Source organism: Ostrea edulis, chromosome 5 (genome assembly GCF_947568905.1).
Source record: "Ostrea edulis chromosome 5, xbOstEdul1.1, whole genome shotgun sequence".
Lineage (NCBI taxonomy): Eukaryota > Metazoa > Mollusca > Bivalvia > Ostreida > Ostreidae > Ostrea > Ostrea edulis.
In genome coordinates this window covers 76,067,718-76,088,911 of record NC_079168.1, presented here as the reverse complement: position 1 = coordinate 76,088,911, position 21,194 = coordinate 76,067,718, and the positions used below count along the sequence as shown (strand labels likewise).

The window sequence follows — 21,194 nt, the reverse complement described above, 5'->3', positions numbered from 1 at the left end:
AATAGAGACTGGAGATAAACTGGCAAATAGAGACTGGAGATAAACTGACAAATAGAGACTGGAGATATAGAGACTGGAGATAAACTGGCAAATAGAGACTGGAGATAAACTGGCAAATAGAGACTGGAGATAAACTGACAAATAGAGACTGGAGATAAACTGACAAATAGAGACTGGAGATAAACTGGCAAATAGAGACTGGAGATATACTGGCAATATCCTGGACCAGTAGTGGGGATAGGAAATGGATAGACATTGTTTTACCTCTGAAGTTTGGTTTAGTGTTTGGGAATCTTTTGCCCAGTAAAAACTTGCACATGCTTTAAGATACAAGACATGGAAACTTTTCTGACACAGTAAATTTACTGATAAACAACTCTGTACAGTATATTCATGATATAAATTAAGTAAAAATTGTGCAAAATTTTATTACATTTAATACTAATAAAAGGAAAAAACCCAAGCAAACAACAAAAATGAGGCATTTTAAACATGTACCGACTTGGGAACAAATCGAGTGATTCACATACATGCACAGTAAACACATGGTCAATAAATAATTGTTGCACACTGTGTACAGTACAATTTAGAGATAGAGCTGGTCTCCATGTGTGAAAGACTGATCTACGCCCACAATACAACGTACAGAGATCCTTTGGCACAAAAAACAAATTCATTGATAATATGTACATAATACTGCAAAATGATTTTTTAACATTGCAAAAATAAGTTAATTTAAATATGGATCATTGAGGCATGAAGTCTCGGGGACAAGGTCTACACATTTGAGTACATGGAGTGAGTTTCTCCACTCTCGAGTGACGGCATAGGATTTTGCGAAATTTTAGTAAATTAAACTTGTGCATGATAGAAATATACCGATCTCTCGGAGGAATTTAATTCACTGGGTATGATAAAAAAAAATCTGGTACAACCGTTTGATAGTGAAAAAGTTATATTTTCTATACATAATCATCTAGTGTTATTAAACACATTTTGTCAAGAGCAATAACCCCTATGCTGGTATATTTTCTCTACTGCATCTTTATTCACTGATATCCACAATTAATTTATAAATGTGTATCTTTCTAAAGTAGCAGGGTTTTTTTTTACTCTTTAATTTAGTATTAGAAGTTATCCATGCAGTTTTTATTGTGTTTAATGAAAATGTTATTTTCTGATACCAATATGTATGCTTGACAGATGAGAATTAATAGTTTTCTATTTTCAACCATTTATTTAGATAAGTCACTTGAGGGTTGAGGTACCTTTAACAAAAACATGTCTTGAAAGATCAGTGGGTACCCCAGAAGTAAGTTTAATATGATGTTAATCAGTTGTAAATGTGCACATTGTCAAATATCATGTTTATCAATTTTAGGAAAATCTATGTGGGAGATAATAGAGGTTATTTTTTATTATCAAGTCATCAATGAAGATTCATGCAGCTTTGAGTCAGTAAATGCAAAAATAAAAATTATGTGGAATTATATTTTTATGTTACAATAGCTGTGCAAATTATTTCACAAATTACAAATACCCGGTAAAAGGTTTTTTTTTTTTTAGTATCCACTGTTATTAAATAATAGCTGATATAACTAGGCCAGGCATCCAGCATAAATACATGTTACAGTGTACATCTCGGCAGTGCTTCAACAGATCCATCCGTGAATTGTTCATGTCACAAATCTGGTATACAGTATGATGTCAGCACTTTTCTGTTATACCTTTATTCCGTATAATATACACTTTACTTCCATTTTCATTTTAAATGCACAGACATACCACATTTAAAATCTTCATAAACCAAAAAAAATTTATCTTGCTTAAGGATTCAGTGCAAGACTTCTAAACTCAACAGAGGCATACAAGTTTTGTCAAACTGTGACAAACATGTGAATTATTGACAATGTATCTTTGAAAAGTCGATAGATATCGTACAAACAAAACTCAAAGATTCAAATGAATGAGATACATTTATAGAAGTATGATGTGAGAATAGGCTTAGCCAATGCTAGAACCTGAGGGATGTTCCACCTTAATGAAGCACTATCATATTGTGTCAGAATAATTTAGGCATCTTGCATAAAATTATTTACTGAGTTATACAATATTTTAATTTATTGCTTTTATGAGGATGATATTTTTTAATAATCTTTATTGCACCATTTGAACTGTACATTTTTTAAAATGGAATCAATGAGACATTATGTAAAGTAAATTTATGAATTTGACTAGAAAGACAAAATGAGTAATGGCATCTCTCTCTCTCTCTCTCTCTCTCTCTCTCTCTCTGTCTCTCTCTCTCTCTGTCTCTGTCTCTCTCTCTCTCTCTCTCTCTCTCTCTCTCTCTCTCTTTGTCTCTCTCTCTCTCTCTCTCTCTCTCTCTATTACATTAAAACAAGAACAATATGGTAACAACTAAAATGAATATTGCTCTGCAAGGGGAAGTAACTTGTGCACTGCTGTTTGCTGCAATAGATGAAACAAAAAAGCATGTAAATATTAAGAACATGCTTACACTTTTACTTGTTTTGTTCTTTATCTAAAAGTTATAGGAAATTTGTTTTCTTTTTTTTTTTCTTATAGGGAATGGTTTATAATGAAGAAATTGTACAAATTTTTCCCACTAGAACATAAAGAAGAAAGGTAAATAAATAACACACCTTGATCTCCAGAATTGATTTCATAACCAGGTCCCGAAGTCACCACTGGTTTATTATAAGAAGATGTCACTTGTGGTGTGACAGTGGATAGCTTTGGAGTTGTTGGATTTTTTGAGTGCATGGTGGAGATATCTGGCCTCTGAGAGGATGTGGATTGGGTGGATGAGATGAAAGGCTTGGTGGATTGCACGGTGGATTCAGTAGATGTGGAAGTGGTTGTTGGAGCAGGGGTAGACGTGGTTGTTGGAGCAATCGTGGTAGTGGTTGTGGTTGTAGTAATCTCTGGAAAAGTTTGTACATGCATTAGCTAAATGTGAAGGTAAATGTATGTCATAAAATTCTGTAGACAACATTTTTGCTGGCCAGGGGTTCTGATTCAATAATAATGAGAACACAACATAAGAACCCTCAGATGGAGGAGTTGTGTAGACCAAGGCTGCATGAATTCATGCCTATCTTTTGAAAATAAAGAAACTATACACACCTGTACATGTACATGAAATTGGCTAAATACAGATTTTGTGATTCAATGTCTGAGAAATTTCAGTACTGCAATTAATTTACATTCCTTTATCGGGTCAGAAAAGCTTTAATCATCACCTGAAGCAATACACTGTTATAAGAACTGTCACATTCTGTAATCTACTCGAGTAACTTGTATCAGACATTATTTATAAAGTTACTTATTGCATGATGAATACAAAATGATATGATGCTTAAAAAAAGTCATAGCTTTCGTACAAATATGAAACAAGAAATACATTGAGTTCAACCATCTTCATCTGTGTGCAACGGGGTTTTCATGTCTTCCCGTACACTTGAATAAGAATACTGCTAAGAAATTAATGTTTGTGTGTTTAACACAATTTTAACTTTTTTATTCTGTATATAGGAATCAACCCAGGCTCACAACAAATTGTTTTTTACTGCCATGACATTTTTCTTTGGTAATGTGGTTCATTTGGAACTTTGGACATTTGATAGTTTGATGTAATGTACCAACACTTTCAAGTTGGAATACACAGCTACTAAATAATTACTGGTACATACATGTATACACACTGTTATACTTTTGGGTGATAAACATTTACGCAGATTTCCTTGATCACGAGAAGAAGAAAAACCTTCATTAGAACTTACGTGGGTTATATGCTACATCGTCATAATGGCTGACTTCCTTTTAAAGCATTAATGAAAATATAAACACAAAAAAAACCATGTATATTCTTTTTAAATCTAATCGCCTAGCTGGGTAGCTCAGTTGGTTAATATGTTGACTGCTGATCTGTGGACTGTGGATTCGGGTTCAGCAGGGTTTTTAAAAAAATTCATATTCCTTTCTACTGACACTGTATTTTTTGACTATATAAAGTAGATTTGAAAGTTTTCAACATAGTATTGTATGTATGTATATATATATATATCCTCCACTTTACATCCATATAAGATTTCTCTGGTTATTATTCCTCTTTAACAGTACATTATCAGATGTCCTTCATCATCACAGTGTCATTCATTCTTAAATATCTTCTCCAGAACCACTAGGGTGTTATTCCTGCTTAAATCCTCTGAAGTTTTGTTTACTCACCATGTAAGGTGACGTTACCGGTCGCGTTTCCTAGTTCGTTTTCTGCCACACAGTAGTACACCCCGAACCCTGACGGTGACTCGGCCTGTTTAATGAGGAGGTTCATCACGAGGCTGGTAGAGTTCTGCTGGATATTCTGAGGCTCGTAATTCCAATTCCTTTCCAGAACTCGGCCATCTTTGATCCAGTAATAGGTACCTTGGGGGAAGCCCTCTACAGAACACTCCAACACTGCCCTCTTACCCCTCTCCTGAGATAACTCTTGGGTGTTCACAGTTATTGTCGGGGCATCTGAAAGCAGACAATCACTGGTCATGTGACAGCCATTCGTCAGATAATAAAAAAAAAAGTTCAGCAGAGAGTTAAAAGATCAGTGTACAAATGTTAAATCAATTTCACTCTGTTAAATAAAAACATATTATAATTGTTACTATTCATGTCTGTATAATTTAACATTTTAACTTAAGACGGATGACTTCTTCTATCTTACATTCTACATCCACTTTGATGTCTCGAGTTGCACTCGGAGTTACTCCATTAAATGCAGTACACCTGTAAATGCCTGTATCATATCGGCTAACATTGGATATGGTCAGCAGTGATCCAGTGCCCAACTCTGAAATGACAACTTTAATTATAAGAGTCACCTATCTAATTTTTTTCACATGATAACTTGTAATTAATCGTGTGTTAGAATTATCCACCGTCTTCTCTAACAACAACAACACACACACACACACCCCACAAAAAAAAACACCCTGTTCTTTTTTTTCATATAGAGGACAGATATTTTTTTTCCAAATTTCTGATAAAAGGTTTAAGAGATAGGAACTTGCATATCAAAAACTGTTGAAATAAGGAACTTTTATATGTTCTGACTGACATTGATCTTTGAAATCAAATAACCTTGAGAGACCTTGGTCCACAATTCCTTGTCTCGAGGAACGTCAGCTGTGATCAATTAAATCAAGTTTAGACGATTTGAGCTTGGATGGACAGACGGACATGTCAATGACTAGATGCTTCCCTGAAATTTTCCGGGAAGCATAAAGACTGCTTCTATGTAGGTATGTATAAATGATTGTGGAAATCAGGGAAATCATTGTATATTAGACATACAGAAGGGGAAATACCAGCATAGAGTTATTGCCCTTGACAGCATTTTTTATCACTATAGATATTAATGATTATTCATGGAAAATTATTCACTTTTCTAAGTATCAATAGTTTATTTTATCCAGTGAATAAAATGCCTCCAAAAGATATATTTCTATCGTGCACAAAGTTTAATGAAATAAAGATTTTGCAAAAGCCTAACTATGACATCACACAAGGATGGAGGTAACTTAAGGTATATAGTTATTAGTCATCATCAAACCGTGATATTCACTCTTTTGCATCATATGAATCAGTTAAATGGTCACAAATCATGAATCCTCTGTATAGCAATAAATTTCAAATAAAAGGACAAAACTCCTTCAAAATGGATCAAAATTGCAACATGATTTAGAGTGACTCACAAAGAAGCTACATGGATATAGTTTCAGCTTGATATCTGACGGAGAAAAGAAAATATAGAAACAAAAAACCCTAAACCGATGGACGGAAAGAAACCTGTCTAAAGATGGTTGCATAAAAAAAAATTGTTTATAATACACTGTGCTAAAATTTACATGACAGAAATGTTGTGTGTTCTCATAGCTTCTTAATCCCCTTAGTACAGTGTATAATCATATTAACTTGATTTGGTAAACGCTTTTTCAGCTGATAAGGTGGATATTAACTTAAAAAAAGTATGTACTAAAAAAAGTATGTATATATATATATATATATATATACTGAATGTATATATTGTAATATCCCTGTTCTGTTCAATGTCTAATTGAATTCTCCACAAAAGTGATCTATCATGAAGTTGACTTTGGATAAATATAATAATTGTTGCCAATAATGCTGTTCAATGTGTTGTGCAAAAAAAAAAGATACCTAAAACTTGCCGAAAAAATTAAGACATTCAGTTTTGTGCATCTTTTCTAGCCAACGGTGAAAAGAGAAACGCCGTGGAGCGTCACCCTTGGCAAGCGAAGATGAGTTTTGTGGTGCATTTAAGAATTGTAATGATGCTTGACTTGTATTCTGTTCAAGAAGAGTTTCTTTCTTTTTTTTTTTTTTATACATGTATCAGAAGTGTTATATGTGTATCCATGATGACAATAAGCTGTATTTAGAATTCTCACGTGTTTTTACATCGCCTTTCACGAGATGCCACATGATAACAGGCAGTGGGAATCCTGTTGCAACACATGTGATGGTAAGGTTACTCCCTTCCTTGACTTGTTGGTCCCCACTGGACTTGGATGGAAAAATCCGAGGAGAAACTGCCAAGAAGATTTAATATGAAAACAATTTGGAAGCAGGAAGCATGGAGGTACTTTGTATATTCTTAAATCTATTTAAATTTTGTATTATTTTACTCATTTCCTTTTTTTTTGGAAAGATTTTGTTTTTTTAATATTGTAAGTTGAAATCTCACTTGCAGTTTATATTGAGAATTATAGAAAATTTTACATCAAAGGCTTATCGTTAACAAAATATTGAAAAGTACAAATATTGAAAGATATAGCCATTTCCTTATGAATGTGATTCAGTTGTGAAAAATGTGCATGAACCTTGATAGATATAGTACATCTCTTTTAACGGCTAGAAATTAAGACAGAAATTTAAGTAGAATGTAAATATAAACAAGATGTGTTTGGGAAACACAAAATGCCCCCCATAATGGCCAATTCCGAAGATGACCAAAGTCAAGAAGACAAATATCTTGGTACCAGTAGAAAGATCTTTTCACAAAAAATGCTCAAGTGCAATATGAAAGCTCTAATATTTACCTTTTAGAAGTTATGACCAATGTCTATCTTTTTAAAAGTAGGTCAAATGTCAAGGTCAAAAGGTTTAGTACAAACGGAAAGGTCTTGTCACAAGGAATACTCATGTGAAATATCAAAGCTCTATCACTTACTGTTCAAAAGTTATTAGCAAGGTTAAAGTTTTTAAAAAGTAGGTCAAACTCCAAGGTCGAGGTCACAGGGTCCAAAATGTTGATACACACGGAAAGGTCTTGTCCTAAGGAACACTCATGTGAAATATCAAAGCTCTATCACTTACTGTTCAAAAGTTATTAGCAAGGCTAAAGTTTCAGACAGAATTACAGAATGACAGACAGGACAAAAAAATATGCCCCCTGATCTTCGATCTCGGGGGCATAAAAATACGATGTTATTTTTGAAAACACGGGGTATCACTGCAATGCTTTACGCCAGCATACTTTTTGATTCATGAAGCGCTAATTAACTCGTTTCAGGAAATTTGCCGGCATGAAGTGTTGCAGTTCATACCTTCATGTATTTTCAAAAATTAAATGTATTTCTTTAATATGCAATAATGACCGTCTGTTTGTCCCATTATAATGACAACAGGCCCATGGGCCACATCACTCACCTGCCATTGTTCAGTTGTTGTAATTTTTAAGACTTTTTTTTTTTTTTTTTTTTATCCAATCTTTATTCCATTCCAATGAAAATTTTGACCCCATATTGTGGCCCCAACTTAGCTCCAAAGGATCACAATAAAAGTGAAAATGAATTCACACAGAGATGCCTCAACACCAATATGACTAATATGATGTTGCTGTTCTGGATAAAACCAAGGTCACAAACAATGATATATGAAAGACCTTGCCATAAGAAATCTATATACAGAATATGAAAGCTCAATCTTAAATAGTACAGGAGATATTGAATAGGTAAGATTTTTATTAAAAGTAAGTCCAATTTCCAGCAGTTTATCAAGGTCTTACTTTAAAATTTCATATACAATATATAAAAGTTTTACCTTAAATAGTTCCGGAAATATTGATTTGGTAAGGGTTTTTTTAAAAGAAAGTATGCCAAGGTCACAAGATCAAATATGATTGTATCACAAGGTCTTGTTATAAAGAAACTATATAAATATGAATAGTAATTCTGAAGATATTTAACACTTATGTTTTCTTAAAAGAAGGTCAAATTTCAAGGTCAAGGTCATAGTATGAAATAAAAGGTCTTAATGCCATAACAAATCTATATACAAAACATGAAAAATCTACCTTAGATACTTCAGGAAATATTAAACGGTCCAAGATTTATAAAGTAAGTCCAACTCCCAAGGTCACAAGGTCAAACTTCACAAAATAATAAAGTCTTGCCATAAAGAACCTATATACAAAATATGAAAGTCTTACCTTATAGATCTATACGCGGCCTTAAATGGACTCAATCATGAAAAAATTGCCTTTACAATATCGATAAATATATATTCCAGTAATAGATAGACATTGAAAAATATATATGTTGATTTGCTATTTTCATTGTTATTGCTTCTCAAAAGTAAGCACCCCATCAACATTAAGGAAAATGCACTCCTTTATTTTTCTTAATAATTATTATTTCCGCAAACAAATGGGCTGTAATAAGCAACATAGACTATATACCCTTTATTTAATGATATGTAATAATTTATTCTAATAAATTGAAATAAATATTTTCATAATGTACACTTTGTGAGCCCAAACATGTTAAAAGAAATACTGTAGGAAATACCGTTTGACGTCAATATTGGTCTTTTCCCTAATTTCTATGGACTAAACCTTGAATTAATTGTTTTTGATTTACAGATTATTATCTTAGAATAAGGATTTGAGTAAGAAAATCATATGTTGACGTGTTATTTTAGAAGCGACCAGCTCTACAACAAGTACACCCCCCCCCCCATAAAATCTTGAAAAATTATACATTATCATATCATCGCAAGACATGTGAAGTGTGAGCATATTTACAACCTTGGATAATAATTTGAACTACATGTATTCTAAACTATAACTATTATAACATACATGTGGTTTACAATTCAATTTTACATTTCATCTGGAAAAAACATATTCTAGAGAAGGCTTTGCACAATGTAAATGTAAAACGAAAGTAACAAACTGAATTTTGATGATTTTGCTTATATGATTAATGCATACGTGTAATGTGTGATATATGTTATATCCTGAGACAAAGTTATATATAAATCTCTACAGGTCATGAAATCATTTACATAAATTGGATAAATGTACACGTACACCACTTACGCCGGTCTAAGTAGATGCAATCTCAATAAGGAACTAATAGATGCCGCCCCAATAATTTTGAAAAAAGAGAGAGGATGAGGAAAAATTGACAAATTCATGACGTTCGGTGAAATAAAACAAATTATTTGCAGCTGATCTTTGAAGCTTGTGTCAATATCTGTAACATTGTAGCATCGAACACAACTACGATATTTGTGGTCACTGGAGCAGCGAAGTGTGAACTTTTCTTTTTTACACGAGCGTACCATGTATTTGTTGATGATAATTTGGAACCTATTCTAACCCGGATCCTCACAAAAGAAATATTTTGATGCTCGTGGAAATCTGAATTGGTCTGACCCCCTCCTTTCCCATCTGTCTCCCCCACTTTCTGATGCCCTGCAATTCCATATGTTGAACATTTGGATCATAGTAAAACTTTTACATACATGAATAGTCAATGTACACGGAATGCCTCACGGACAAGTACAATGTAATTGACTCACCCTCATCCACCAAAATGTTGTTTGTTCCCCAACCGATTTTTTTTCTAAAGCTATAATCATCTCAACCCCCCACCTTTTTAAAAAAAAAATTAAAACCCAGAAAATCTCAACTTAAAATTTGACTGATAAAAAGATAAGAACACCCAGGAAGGAATTGATATCGGATATTCATATCTCGTATCGCCATGTGAAAATCAAATGGATATCGTTAAAATATCACATTTCGGGAAACGAAAGCATGGTTCCGCATTTACATTTGACGGTGATGTAGGCCGAGTATAGGTCTACTTTGATTTTTTCTGGCCCATTGGTTTTTCAGAGAAAATTTTTAAATGACACCAACCTATTTTTGCATTTTCGTGATTATCTTCCTTCTGAAGGGGGCATGACCCTTCATTTGATCAAACTTGAATCCCTTCACCCAAGGATGATTTATACCAAGTTTGATTGAAATTTGCTTAGTGGTTCTGGAGAAGATGAAAATGTGAAACGTTTACGGACAGACAAACAGACAGACAATAGGCGATCAGAAAAGCTCACTTGAGCTTTTAGCTCAGGCAGGGCGTAGCTGCCTATACGCAAGTACGCAACTGCTACACATCAGAGAGAGAGAGAGAGAGAGAGAGAGAGAGAGAGAGAGAGAGAGAGAGATATTTCTGCTGCTGAAACATCTGTGCCTCAAAAATTAAGTACACATTATAACTATAGTTCCGATTTATAATTCAATCAACATCATAATAATGTCCATTCAATCAAATTTAAAGTCCACTTTAAATTTCAAATCATCAACATCTTGCCAAATATCGCTGTACATCATGTATGTACATGTAGTAGACGGATGTAGGATATTCATTGTTTTGAGTAACATTTACCATATGTATCAGTCAATAACAAAAAAGTATACACAAAACATGATTCATAAAATGTAAAGTCAGTCCAAGTCCACACGGTAAGTTGGCACTATAAAGCATTTTGGAAATTAATTTGGTTAATTCATTTTGTTTTAAAAATTGACAAGAAACCATGTTTCTATGCACAAAAAAATGGAAGACTTCACAGGTAAAACCCAAGCAAGTTTTGTCTCCTGGGTCCCATACCAAGGCTTTGCCCTGGACTCACTGAGGGCCTCAAGGTGGCCCCCATACCCCTTGCCATACTTTGCGTACACTTCATTTTCTTTCTAAAACCGGCAACATCTACTTTTACATTTTGACGATTTAATCAATTTTAGTGTCTGTCGCAACTTTCAAAATATAGATTCTTACATTATTTTTTATTTGAAAATTGAATTTTAATATTTTTCTTTAATTCAGTAATAAACGAGTATAGCAGATAACATGCACAGATGCATAATTTTTTCCCAAGGGGGTGTAACAGTGTTTAATATTTTTTCTAGGATTTTAGACTAATCTCAGGGACCGGATCCCTGTTCGCATTAATAATGTTAGTGACAGGAAATTAGGTGTTACTTGTTCATTGACTGTAACGTAGTAACTAGCTTCAAATAGCATTGGATAGCTTCAAAAAATGCGGCATACCATTAACCGGGTAATAAATATACGTGTTGCGGGCAATGTCTATATGTTACATGTGTTAAGGACCGGCATATACCATTAACCGGGTAATAAATATACGTGTTGCAGGCAATGTCTATATGTTACACGTGTTAAGGACCAGTGGAACGTTGCCTGGTTGCATGTTCTGAATTTTCAAAAATTTACCTTGAACATCTAAAGTGATTCGTTTCGTGTAGGTGGTTGGATACAGGATTTCACATCGATACTCTCCGCCGTCCCCGATTTTGACGTGTTTGATGACTAGATTCCAGGAGCTGGGGTAAGGGTGGGTCAAGCTAAACCGTCGGTCAGGAGTGACCGCTGAGTCGCCGTTAAACAGCAGGTCATTTCCTGGACCAAACCACATCACCTGGAATGAAAACGGTGTGTGATTTGTGTGTAGCTCTACTGCCACAGTAGTTAAATTTGTACTTGTCGAATCCGCTCCGAGACTTGTTAAGGAAAAGATAACGGCTGTTTATGAGGTTTGTACACAGGCACATGAAGTATGGATAACTTGTACTATAAATCTTATGTACATACCCTACCCCCCCCCCACCCCACCCCCCCCCACCCCCACACACACACTTCTAGAACGAAATCATTTTTATCAGAACCAATAATTTATCCATATGATATTTCCCTTACCGATCATCCCCCTAAGTCGTTCTGAATAGTCATTTTACCACTTGTGAGATACTAATACTTATATCATTATCTAACAAGTGGTCATCTCAAAAGCTTACAGAAGGTAGAAATTGTGGTCTTGTAGGGAGAAACACAATATTTTAGGCGAGACCTTTAAAACCAAGGTATGCCACAGATTTTTTTTTTTATTTCACTGACGTTGGTTTCCAGAAGATAAGATAATGATAATTTAAAGCCGGGTTTATGAACAGAAACATGAGCTCGTAAGAGCTAGCTACTTTCCATCTACAGACACAAATCTCACATAAGACAACATATACATCAGTGGAGGATTTTAGAGGGGGGGGGGAGGGGGGGGGGGCACCGTTAAAGAAGCAATAATTTCTTTCACTCCCGGAATGACAAAGTCTTTTGAACTCTTGAATTACTTTATTCCAAAAACCCTTAAAATTTGGGTCATTTTATTGATTTCACCTTATCAAAAATGATAGGAAATAGTACAAATGACTAAATAGGACAGATATTTCAAGCCCAATAAAATCTGTAAAATTCAGGAGCTTCCGGGAGCTTTGCCCCCTGGGCCCCCACCAGGGCTTCGCCCAAGGCAGTCCCTGATACTCCTGTCTCATAAAGTGGCGCCCCGTAACCGCAATTCCTGGACCCGCCCCTGTGTGTATATACTCCTCCTAAACACCTGATCCCACCTCCGGTATACTCAGGGATCCGTGTTTGCCCAACTCTTAATTATGTATTTCTTATAGGAGTAGTTATGAGATTGGTCACTGTTCATTATCTTTACCTTTACTAGAGTTATGAGATTGATCACTGTTTGTTATCTTCACCTTTACAGGAGTTATGACATTGGTCACTGTTCGTTATCTTTACCTTTATAGGAGTTATGAGATTGACTTCACCTTTATAGGAATTATGAGATTGACTTCACCTTTATAAGAGTTATGAGATTGATCATTGTTCGTTATCTTCACCTTTATAGGAGTTATGAGATTGATCACCGTTCGTTATCTTCACCTTTATAGGAGTTATGAGATTGATCACTGTTCGTTATCTTCACCTTTCGGATATTACATAAGCATACACACATATATAAATTCAATACAGCCACATGTAAGTACACTACAAGTACTTATATGTGCACCAGAGTCTTTAAGTTGAATTGTGGCCAACGACCTACATTAGAAATTGTCATAAATTATTTAAAAAGTAAAGTACCAAATATATGAATAGTTATTCGAGACATAATGCAAATTATGATTCTGTGGTAAAATACGTCTACCATATAAACATTAGCTACAACTGTAATAAGTGGTAGAGCATTCGCTTCGTAACCGCGAGATCGTGAGTTCGAGTCTTGCTCGTGCTATGGTGGCCAAACCTAAGGAAGAAACATAGGCAGTGATTGCTCCTTCGCTAAACGCTCCCGAGGTTGGCTGGTTGCATATTGTTTTAACGTCACGCTCTACAATTTTTCACTCATATGAAAATGTCACCATTTGAGTAGAGCGGGGTCTCCCGCTATGACAGGGGACCTCGGTTTATAAGATCTCATCCAAAGGACCGCCCCATTTAGTCGCCTCTTACGACAAGCAATGGGTACCGAGGACCTCATTTCTAACGCAGATTCCCACGGGACCCAAACGCTCGGCATTTAGAAGTGAGGATCGTGGGTCTCTCGGACATGACCTTACGTTTCGTGTCACGGCAGGCGTTGACACGATAAAGAACCTTCCCTGCTACATGTACGTCCGTAAACGCTAAGCATAGGTTTAAACTGTGGTACTTCACCAACAACTGGTGACGTCTCAATATGAGTAAAAATTCTCGAAGGGACACAAAACAAACAAAAACAATTACAATACTAGAATGATCACTATTTACATACAACAGTCATTGTTAACCATGCCACTGTGAAATTCCTCGCCATACCTTGCCCCCTTCGAGATTCTCCACGGTGCATCCTAATACTGTAGTCTCCCCTGCCTTCACTCTCTGTTTGATTGGCGTGGTGTCCATCCATATATCCCCACTTATAACTGGAATTTATATATACCATGTAGATTTTCAAATAGATACTAAATGATTAAAAAAACACATGGAATTTAGATACATACCAGGTATACACTTCCAAACATACACTAAATGATAAAAAAAAAATTGGAATTTTACATATACCATGTAGATTAGATACTAATTTTTAAAAATCTGGATATAAATGTAAACTTCCAATCAGATACAAACAATTTTTAAAAATCTGAAATTTGAATATACCATGTAGATTTCCAAATAGATATTTAAATCAGATTTTGAAGAAAAAAACATTTTTACATGCAGATACTTAATTTTCAAACGGTTCAAAAGTATTAAACCATCAATGCACTACAATAAAGAATATGCATATAATGTATTTGAGAATTTTTTTATCGTGTAACAAGTTGAGGAATAAGATGTTTTTCCAGCCATTGAAGCTTTGCCATGACAGATAATTTTTACATGTAGTGTTCAAATAAAGTGAAATAAACTATCAAAACTAGTCGGTTTAAAATCATTTAGACAATCTTATCAACAAATTAAAATTAGAGGCATATCTTTGGTAAAATTAACACGGGGGTGGGGGAAGTGAGTCCGGAAACAATACCCGAAGGACAGATGGAGCGGAAAACTCCATGCATTCTGAAATATTTTTGTTCCATATTCTTTACGCGATCTTTATACTGGCGAACGAAGGTTGCGAGATTCGATCCCAGGATGCAAAATTTTTACAAATTCATATTTACATACAGTATCTGTGTCAGTCACATATTTTCTACAGTAGTTTTTCAGTAGCTCTGTCACAATATGAAATCTATAGATTGTGCCTTTAGTGACCAAGCCAGAACCAGCGCAACACGAGATTCCGGGAACTAGCGCGATACGAGATTTCAAGAACAGCGCGACACGATATCCCGGAAACCAATGCGACAGGAGATTTTAAGAACAGCGCGACAGGAGATTCCGGGAACCAGTGCGACACGAGATTTCAAGAACAGCGCGACAGGAGATTCCGGGAACCAGTGCGATACGAGATTTTAAGAACAGCGCGACAGGAGATTCCGGGAACCAGTGCGACACGAGATATCAGGAACAGCGCGACACGAGATTCCGGTAACCAGTGCAACAGATTTCAAGAAAAGCGCGAAAGGAGATTCCGGGAACTAGCGCGACACAAGATTTCAAGAACAGCGCGACTCGAGCTGAATCAGTGCGACACGAGATTTCGGGAATCAGCGCAGCGCGACACGAGAACCCTTGAAACAGCGCGACACGAGATTGCAGGAACAGCGCGACACGAGATTATGAAATGTGTCCATCATTCATGTTAATTTCATATTTTCCTCTTTAATTCAACGAGAAACGTATGTACACAACTATATGTCAGAGGTCAGGTTGTACCAATTTGTATAACTTTACACCTTTTACGGAGAGGACTTATACATATATAGCCAGTGCCTAGCTGCTGTCTGATCCCATTGTGATTATCATAATAAAATACTGTTTAAATTAAAAATACATTATAAGCAGAGATTCCCAAAATTGAATCAGTTTCATAGGCAGATCCAGGAATTTGTGAGAGAGAGAGAGAGAGAGAGAGAGAGAGGGGGGGGGGGGGTTACTTGATCTTTTAACTACTTTTCACAATCTCCACCCCCACCTCATTTACACCTTTTGCTTGTGTATATAACATTTATGGGGGATCTTGAGACAGTTAATACATGAAAATGCTTTGTTAATTTTTACTACTTGTTTCCCCAACTTCTAGTCATTGTTATCGCTATACTCAGATCTGATTTTAAATCTTTAAAAACCCACTTATCTAAAGTTTACTCCAAATAAGCCAGGGGTGCAATATCATGCATTCTGGGCATTTCCTGACACTTCTTTTTCACTTTTAAATTGTCTGCTTCTTAAACAAAACTTTTATATTACTTATACTTTTTAAGAATTCCGACTTTTAAAGTATCAGATACTTGTAGAAAATATCGTAAATATATATCAGTGTTGATAAAGAATGATGCAATTACATGTACAGTGTAAGTATCCACCTTTCATATCATTTTGACTCAAAGTCTCGTTAAAATTGAATAACTTAATTGTTTTGGTCCACAAAAAGGGAGGGGGGGGGGGGGGGTCCGGACTCCCTTGAAACACCCCCATCTGGATCCGCCCTTGAGTTTATAGTCTAAAAAGTAAAAAGTAATCTTAATATTTACAAGGAATAAAAAATACTCGGTCATTTCTGTCAATATTCAATATTCTCCATGATCACCCGTGGGATTACCAAATACATCTGTTGGATGTTGCTGCGAGTTTTTAATATTTTTCTACAATAATCTGCACAATGGTGATCTCGTACATTTTGCAGGTTACTGATATCATCTGATCAAGGCTACATGATATTGGACATTGCTCCTTTGAAGCTATAAATATAATTAAATATGTTTTACATCGGCAGGCTGACAGACCATATCAAGAGATTTCGCCATTGTAGAGGACGTTGCTCACTGATTTGCATATTATCTGAATGACATTTTGGTTTCTCCTGGGATGGACGGAGCTCGTTTGATGAAATATGGGGGTGAACTGCTGATTAGAAATTAGCTATACTATGCTCAAGAACTCTGCCAATGGAAAATTGGGAATAATCAGTTCATTTACATATAAATGCAAAAGAAACAAAAATTATTGAATCTCTCCCCAATCGAACAAAGATTGGCGAAATCTAAGCTAAGCAAACTCAATGCGTTACAAACGTTCTTTATTGTTTAACATTCATTTGATGAAACCAGTGCTCATTCCTTCCAATGATTCGATTTTCATCAGGCTTCAGAATTACTGCGACAGATGTCCGGTCTGGGATATTGTGTGTTTTCATAGCATTATATGTTTGTCAACTATTTCATACAGCCAATCCGTCTTATACTAGATAGTGATATGTAAGACCGGAATTTGTCCGAATTTATTTAGCTACTAAATTCTTGAAATTTACCAAGATCACCTTATTAATATACGTAAAGTTATGAATTAAAAAAATATATGTATAAATGCAATATCCAAAATCCTATTTTTCCCCACAGCGTAAATGGTATTTTAGTAAATGGCAATATTTTCCCCTTCAAAAAATGTTTTCCTCATCAATTCTATTTATTTTTCCACAAATTTTCAACAAATTGGGCTTGTTTGATAGTAAAGCAGTGTAAGAGGATGTCGCAAGACTTGAATGAGTACATCAGCTTTTACTTTATTATTACTTAAAAAGCACTAAATGTAAACGTCACTTTGTCCTTTCCCTAACTTACATAAGAGAGAAAAAAAGGGGGGGGGGATATCCGAGAAAATTATAATAGTACTTGCCCGGTACAAGTTTTACTAAACTTTTTATCTTACGAAAAAGTCTGACTTAAGAATTTCGCAAGTTTTTCTTTAGCATATGACGTTTGTTATACTAAATTAAACGTATTTTAAAAGTAGTTTAAAATTCCATAATCCATGGAGGTTTGCCTTCATATCTCTTAAAATGAGGACAGCCATTTTTATTTAGAGATTAACGAAAGAAAAAATCTTAACTTAGGATAGTTCATAGGCTGTCGTAAAGTTACGATGATTTTTTGAACGTAACATAACTTACAATCCATTTCTCGAACATTCAGTATTAAGGTGTATGACAGAATTTGGTGCTTCCGTATAACCTGTTTTGCCCCCCCCCCCCCCCCCCCCCCCTCCAATATCATCAGACGGAAATTGTCTTTTTGTTAATTATTTTATTATTTCCCAAAAATATGACGAAATGCCATCCTTTGTAGTGTAATTATATCTGTCTTTAACATACATGTAGTTATTTTTTTGGTCGTCCCTAATCGATATAGAAATAACACCTGTACACAGATTCTATACCCGCATGAAATGCATAAACTAATAATGCTGGTTTATCTATCAGACGTAGCGCTACAAAAATGCACCCGCAGGTCAGAAATGTTCGTCTCTGTGTGTAGATCGTGTTATGCTATCTGGGATGGTGATGGGTAAACATGTGGTCCCTTCGGGGTTCTTCAGAACTTGACTTACAACTAGATTAACATGTTTGTTTAACATCATGCAGATATATATATATATATATATATATATATATATATATACATAAAAAATATGAAAAGAAAACACAGAAATCCTCCGTAAAGCTTTAGCGCTGTTAGTATCGGATTACTGAGACTCTATTTCAATTTTGGATATATATATATATATATATATATATATATATATATATATATATATAATGAAATAAAAAAGGAGGAATATATATATATATATATATATATATATATATATATAATTAAATAGAAAAGGAGGAATATATATATATATATATATATATATATATATATATGGGTGGGTGGGCGTTGCTGCCCTTTGCATTTTACTATAATTTTACACTTACAGTACCTATATGTTTATATGTTGCATATACATGTATTTTTAATATGAGCTTAAATCAGGCAAGGGTTTATAAACCTGGTTGATTTCTATATACGTTTATGTTACATTGATCAGATGTATCACAAGTTAACGACTTCCTCAAATGAATAAGCATTGCATAAACTTTCTGTTAAAGGTACTGTATATATGTAATTAAGGTGCTGTTTTGGGTAGAAGTGGATATTTCACATATAAACTGATTGTCCTATAACAACTTCTTTTGCTACCCTCTGCATCAGATTATAATCTACAGACACAGTCGGTAGATAGGGATGTTTTGCATTGGTATTGATAGTTAATTTAGATATGTGAAGAATATATACTGTGTGCTTGTTTTTTGTTGTGTTGGTATTGTATAAGTTGCTCCGAGTAGAAGTGAATGTTTCACTACTGAAATAATGTTGTCCTATAGCACTGTCTCCTGCTACCTTTTACATCATATTATAACTAACAAAATAATATATTGTGTTACATACGCATTTCCATTTCAACAGAATCTGTAATCAACATATGACACCCCCATATCTATGATGAGTTTTGAGTATGTCCATTGCATGAACATTATATTTATGTACATAACACAATATCTGTGTATATATCATTATATTGTGTGTACATGACATTATATCTGTGTACATAACATTATATCTGTGTACATAACATTATATCTGTGTATATAACATTATATCGGTGTACATAACATTATATTTGTGTACATAACATTATATCGGTGTACATGACATTATATCGGTGTACATAACATTATATCGGTGTACATAACATTCCATTATATTTGTGTACATAACATTATATTTGTGTACTAATTTCATACCCGTGTTGTATTGTGATTTGAATCATATATGTTGAGTATTATGCCCGTTTGAGTTTGGAATAAATAAATCAGATCATATATATCGGATCTTTTAAGACATAATAAATTTATGATATGCATTATACCACGAGGAAAACGGTTATCATTATCGAGTAGCTAAGGGAATCGTTCATGCATAGTACATATCAGAATCGATTTTTAAGGACTATTACACTGGTGACTACAGCGAGTCAAAACGATGAAATAATTCTTCGTCCTTTCAACATCGTCGAATGTACACATCGCATCAATAACGTTTAATTAGACAACTTATTGATGGACAATAATTAGATTAGAAAGGTTAATTAGACAAGAATCGGATGACCCGACCTAATTCCACTGTTTCTCATTCTTATATTTCAGAAGTAATGAAACCTACCTGGTAAACTACACAACCATGAGATTAATAAAATTCCAGTCAACATATCCAGACTAGGATTTAATGACTAGTAATCCGCATAATTAATTGGATTTAACACAAGACCATTCCAACGAGGTTAACTACGAACTGTGTGTTTCATCACACACACACACAAAAATATTCCGTCACTGTGGTAGCGGTAGAGATCGGACCCCTGTGAAAACGTCTTGGTCGGTTACCCGGGGGTCATAAACGTGTTGTTCCTTCTGTAACACTGATCATATGATCGTCATTTTCAAGTACTCTACAAATCAACGACCTCAGTAGCTTCGTCCTCTGTACTGGCAGACGACAGTCCTCCACTAACTCCTATTGATTTCAGCAGTAACAAGATGCCGTATTACACGACACCACTATTGATTACATCAAAACAATGGCATCATTTCGTCACAACATCCGAAAATACCTCCAAATATTCACCAAGGTACATATAACAAATTAAAGAAACTTCCGGTTCGCATAGCGCACCTGTTGTGTAGAGAGCACTGGACCGTAAAACGGAACATTCTATTCTGCATTTTCAAAGTACGAAGATTTTGATATACGTGGAAAGTGGTACATGTAGTTACAATATAATATATAGACGTTTCACCATATAGACTATGTAGTATTTTTTGTATGTTTTGCATATTGTTTCTATTGATGCGACTTTTCTTGTCCTCATGTATGTTTAGAAATCATGCTAATTTTTTTGTATCTATGTCATGCCCCCAGTGGGACTATGCTTGGCGAATAAATCTATTCTATATAAGTTGTACAGGATCATTAATTTGTTTCACGATATTATTTGTTCGATGCACATGTATTATTATACGTATGTATATATATGTACACAAACTACATCAACTTTAATTCCATTTTCGTCAACTTCCTTATCGCAATGATGTACATGTATGTAGTGCAAATATATATATATATATATATATATATATATATATATATATATATATAGTATTTACATTCCCACAGGACGCCGCGTACGAACACCAGACGAGCAACAAATAAAAGGAGGAAAATCGGTTCCCCCACGAACAGGAGACAGTGGCGCTATAGAACGTTATAAGGGACAAAAATAAAACCAAGTGCAAACGAAGCCGTGGGGAACTAAAACTTATTGTGGGTTGAAGAAGCGACTAATCTACGAATTTAGGGAACTGGTGCTAAAACATGGCATCTTGTGCTCTCAAGGATTTAGATATAGTAAAAATTGATGAGTTTGAAATTAAAATGAAACTTTGAGTTAAATTTGGTGGAATTAACTCTT

The 21,194-nt window shown here is 34.8% G+C and overlaps 1 protein-coding gene and 1 long non-coding RNA gene across 2 annotated transcripts; one reads left to right on the top strand and one right to left on the bottom strand.

The window, feature by feature from the left end:
* Window positions 1–2,383: 2,383 nt before the first annotated feature.
* Window positions 2,384–20,365, bottom strand: LOC125650564 (limbic system-associated membrane protein-like). Its single transcript, XM_048878958.2, has 8 exons — window positions 19,889–20,365; window positions 14,058–14,164; window positions 11,631–11,835; window positions 6,492–6,632; window positions 4,745–4,870; window positions 4,255–4,545; window positions 2,667–2,948; window positions 2,384–2,472 (listed from the first exon to the last, which is right to left on the bottom strand). Exons 1-8 carry the CDS (start codon window positions 19,932–19,934, stop codon window positions 2,396–2,398), a joined length of 1,275 nt encoding a protein of 424 aa, XP_048734915.2. The 5' UTR covers window positions 19,935–20,365; the 3' UTR covers window positions 2,384–2,395.
* Window positions 6,556–20,772, top strand: LOC125650571 (uncharacterized). Its single transcript, XR_007361040.2, has 2 exons — window positions 6,556–6,682; window positions 19,873–20,772. It is a non-coding gene; the product is annotated as an uncharacterized LOC125650571 (long non-coding RNA).
* The last annotated feature ends 422 nt before the right edge of the window (window positions 20,773–21,194 follow it).